This window comes from Etheostoma cragini, chromosome 19, assembly GCF_013103735.1.
Source record: "Etheostoma cragini isolate CJK2018 chromosome 19, CSU_Ecrag_1.0, whole genome shotgun sequence".
NCBI lineage: Eukaryota > Metazoa > Chordata > Actinopteri > Perciformes > Percidae > Etheostoma > Etheostoma cragini.
The window spans coordinates 16,421,128-16,425,425 of record NC_048425.1 but is presented as its reverse complement, the minus strand read 5'-3'; the positions used below and the strand labels follow the sequence as shown (position 1 = coordinate 16,425,425).

Sequence of the window (4,298 nt, the reverse complement as noted above, 5' to 3'; positions counted from 1 at the left end):
GAACTCTTCTCCATTGTTTGTGGGAATGTCTTAAAATCCAGAAGTTTTGGAGGGAGGTTATTGGATGTTTATCTGAATTGTTTAAGGTTAAAGTCCCATTAGAGGTTAGAATCTGTGTTCTAGGAATATACCCAGTGGAATTCAAACAATCACAGACTAAAACTAAATTGATCGATTACGTACTTCTTCAAGCCAGAAGATCTAATGCATTATGCTGGAGGAGCATGGACGCCCCATGCCTGGGATTGTGGAAGAAAGAAATTGCAAATTCACTCGGACTGGAAAGACTAACATACATCGCGAAGGGCAAACACCGGGACTTTGAGAACCTCTGGGAGCCATATATGAGGATCATAGGGACTGAAGGCGGAGCTCATTAATGGGTGTCTTAAATGGATATCTTGACTACAGTTTTTATTTTCATAGTGTTTTATATATATTATAACAAACGCAGGTTTGAAGGGTGAATGTGTGAGTGAATGCTAGTGTGTATAAGTGCGTGTTTACAATGTTAAGTTTGTTTGTAAATGTCCTAAAAGAGAAAATTCAATAAAATATATTGTCCACAGGTATGCAAATGTGTGTGAGGATTTTAAGTACCATACTTAAGGTTAGCATGTACCTGTAACACCATGTACAGATTAAAGCAGAAATTACTTTAGGATCAGGTGGATCTGGATATGGTACAGTCAAAAAAGTATTTAGTCAGCCACGGATTGTGCTAGTTGTCCTACTTAGAAAGGAGAAGTCTGTAATGTTCATCATAGGTACACTTGTACAGCTCTTTGGTCTTGGCCATGGTTTTTGTTTTGAGTCTGACTGTTTGAGGCTGTGGACAGGTGTCTATTTATACAGATAATGAGTTCAAACAGGTGCCATTAATACAGGTAAGAAGTGGAGGACATAACAGCTTCTTAAAGAAGAAGTTACAGGTCTGAGAGCCAGAAATCTTGCTTGTTTGTGGGTGACCAAACATTTATTTTCCAACATGATTTAAAAATAAATTCTTTAAAAATCCTACAATGTGATTTCCTGGATTTTTTTTTCACTTTCATTTTTTCCGTCCAGGCTTCAGGACCGCCCGTCCAGCCTACTGCCACCAGTTTAAGGCAGGACGCTGGACCGCCCATCCAAGCTTCCGCTGCCAGTTTAAGGCAGGACGCTGGACCGCCCATCCAAGCTTCCGCTGCCAGTTTAAGGCAGGACGCTGGAGCGCCCGTCCAAGCTTCCGCTGCCAGTTTAAGGCAGGACGCTGGACCGCCCGTCCAAGCTTCAGCCGCCACTGGTAGCAGTAATCATGATGAAATGAGGTTTGTTTGTCTGTTAGTTTGTTTGAATATTCATTACCACTAGACATTTTTGAGAACAAGCTTTGAATGTAAATTTAGAGTTTGTGTGCTGTTGGCTGACCCCAATATTTGAACTGCCTTTTTTATATTAAGTTGTATCTTCTGTTGGACACAGGGAAGACTTCTACATGGACGTCTCTGATTCAGAACTTGAATCTCTCTCATTTCTCCAGTCTCCAGTCCGGTGCAACAGCCCCAATGTATGCAAATATAGGATTTCATCTAAATTTGTCTATCCTATATGTCCTGATTATGCATGTGTTGTCATTGTTTTGTTTTCTGTGTTCTCAGGATGTCAAAGGTCTGGCTGACATTTTAAAAGAATTCCAAAATGACCATCTTGACGTTAGTTGCACCATCCCCGTCATTGCCAGGCGAAAAAACATACTTCAAAGTGCATGTGTTGCGCTAAGCCGAAGCTATTTTGCCTGGCACAAACTCCCTCATATTGAGTTTGTTGGGGAGATGGCGGAGGACTACGGAGGTCCAAGGAGAGAGTATTTCAAGTTAATTCAAGATTTGATACATAAAAATGTCATGTGAACAGTGATACCTTTTCAGATGTGCCATTATTTTTAAGACCATATATCATATGTTTTATCTTTCTGTTACAGACTACTCATGATTGAACTGCAGGAAAAGATGGGGATTTTCCAAGGAAGACCAGGGCGGCTCCTTTTTAGCCATGACCAACGAGCGTTGGCACAAAATAAATTTTATACTGCGGGAAAGCTGGTGGCCTGGTCCATTATCCACAATGGACCTGGTATCCGATGCCTGAACCCAGATTTATTTCAGCTAATGTGTGGCCAGAAGCCTGAGATGACTTCCTTTGACCTGGACATTTTCCAGGAAGAAGAGTTGCAGAAAAAGCTGGAAAATGTATGTTATAGTATTGTTTTAAAATAGTAACGTATTATTTTTATCACTTGTATCACTATCTTGAAACATTGTCTAAACATTTTTTGTCCACTGTAACCTTAAGATCGACTAAACTAGATATTGACAAAAAATAACTCATTTATTGGTATACTCAGGTTGTGAAATGCAGCACCAATGAGGAGCTAGAGGAGCTCAAATGCACATTGGGAGACTGGATAGCGGACTGTGGTGTGCCAAACATTTACACAGCCTCTGTGATGGACCTGCCTACAATTCACGGGCAAATAGTTACCCATTACTAGTACAACAGGTAAATGAACAACAACAAAGGGATGGGGTTCTAAGCACACTTGTATAGCTGGATTTTGAACACAGTGCTTCAAAACATACACTTTGATGTAATCTCGTTTTCTTCAGTTGTGTAAATTGGAGGAGTTACTGAATTTTAACCAGTAACTGTTGTAGTCATATCTACCATTTTTGTCACACTGTTTGACACTATTTGCTACGGAATGTGTTATTGATGTGAAAATATTGATATTAATGTGTTAAGGGTGGCCAGTATGGTCCAACAGTTCATTTCTGGGATGAATTCATGTGGCCAGATGTGGGAGATGGTGGTGATGAACTGGAGAGAATTCCTCCCACTGTTCACAAACACAACACAGAAACTCTCCAGGAACGACATCAGGAACCTCTTCACTATATCATGGAGTCCGCAGGGCAGCAACCACAGAGAACAGGAGGAGGAGACGGTCTTCCAGTGGGAGTGCTGGCTGATGTCCATTCAAGGTGTGTGATACTAGCTGTTTGTAATAAGCACAATTGAACATTTTGGATGCAATGCCTTTATCTGCTACCATATTAAAAAAATATGATCTTGAATGCAGTGCCTCTCAAAAATTATATACTATATGGATCCCTCACACACATACACACACACACACACCTGGGAAACCCCTGAATACTGAATGTACATTCTCTTCAAGTTCATGTATACAACTATAACTAGTTATTTTAATGACCATGTGATTGGACTGTTTGTATGTGTCTCAGCAGAAGAGGAGATGGATATTTCTTTCGAGGAGTTGATGGTATTTGTCACAGGGGCAGACTCTGTCCCCCCTCTTGGGTTCCCGAAGCAATGTGAGGTCGACTTCTATAATCAGGAGGATGGGAGCTGCCGCATTCCATATTCATCAACCTGTAGCCTTTGCCTATTCCTCCCGAGAGGAGTTACAGAAGAAGACAACTTCAGAAGGCTTATGTTCCTTGCCCTGACAGGGTCCCTTGGTTTTGGGAAGGTGTGAGGGACATGTAGCTGGTTTGATTTGAGTCAGAGACGATGTATCAAGTCAACTGCAGCACTTCTTGCAAATTTCCACACACGCCCAATTCCTGTGATTTAACTTGCGGTGCAATGTAATTTTAACATATAAATAATATTTTAGTATTTTACAAGATGGGTATTTTGTTTCTCACGGATCATTCAGGATCACACGGATGATCGGATCACTCAGATCCCGGTTACTACAGAATTTCTTTTTTTTTAATAAAACCACCACAAATTGCAGGAAAAAAGAATGTGTTTGGCTGTTTAAAACAAAAGTGTTACATTTATTTTAGACCAACACTAATGTTAATATTTGTTTGTAAAGCTGCTGCAACTATTAAGTCAGTTGTGCCTTTTTACCTAGCTGTCTATCAAGAACAGACACGTCTTGACTAGATGGATGAGCTTCGTTGTTACATTTCAATAATAAAAGTGAGGCGAACTGCTGTGTTATTTGTTACTTAACTGATTGTTACCTTCAATCAACACAACACACAACCCAGGTTTAGCTGTAGTTTGAGAGCCTTTGCTGCATTCATTTAACTGAAACTGTCATTAGTAACAGTAACCTCAACATGTGTCTGTAGAATGCAAAAATAAACGTAAATTGGCATAAGTCATTCATTTAACTGAAACTGGAATTTGTGCTGTGCTTACATATAGGCTACTCCCAGTTGACAGCCTTGAATTTCACTATTTACTTAATCCTCATTAGGCCATTTCTACTCCTACCT

At 40.2% G+C, this 4,298-nt stretch overlaps 1 protein-coding gene across 1 annotated transcript; it reads left to right on the top strand.

Moving 5' to 3' along the window:
- Positions 1-2,386: 2,386 nt before the first annotated feature.
- LOC117962226 (G2/M phase-specific E3 ubiquitin-protein ligase-like) lies at positions 2,387-3,541 on the top strand. Its single transcript, XM_034901394.1, has 3 exons — positions 2,387-2,541; positions 2,785-3,023; positions 3,291-3,541. The coding sequence occupies exons 2-3, from the start codon at positions 2,795-2,797 to the stop codon at positions 3,539-3,541; spliced, it is 480 nt and encodes a 159-aa protein (XP_034757285.1). The 5' UTR covers positions 2,387-2,541; positions 2,785-2,794.
- The last annotated feature ends 757 nt before the right edge of the window (positions 3,542-4,298 follow it).

Excerpts from the sequence above, each read along its gene's own strand:
- LOC117962226 (XM_034901394.1), top strand. The coding sequence starts at position 2,795 with ATGGTCCAACAGTTCATTTCTGGGATGAATTCATGTGGCCAGATGTGG. Across the intron at positions 3,024-3,290 it reads CTGGCTGATGTCCATTCAAG|AAGAGGAGATGGATATTTCT; the intron begins GTGTGTGATACT and ends GTGTCTCAGCAG.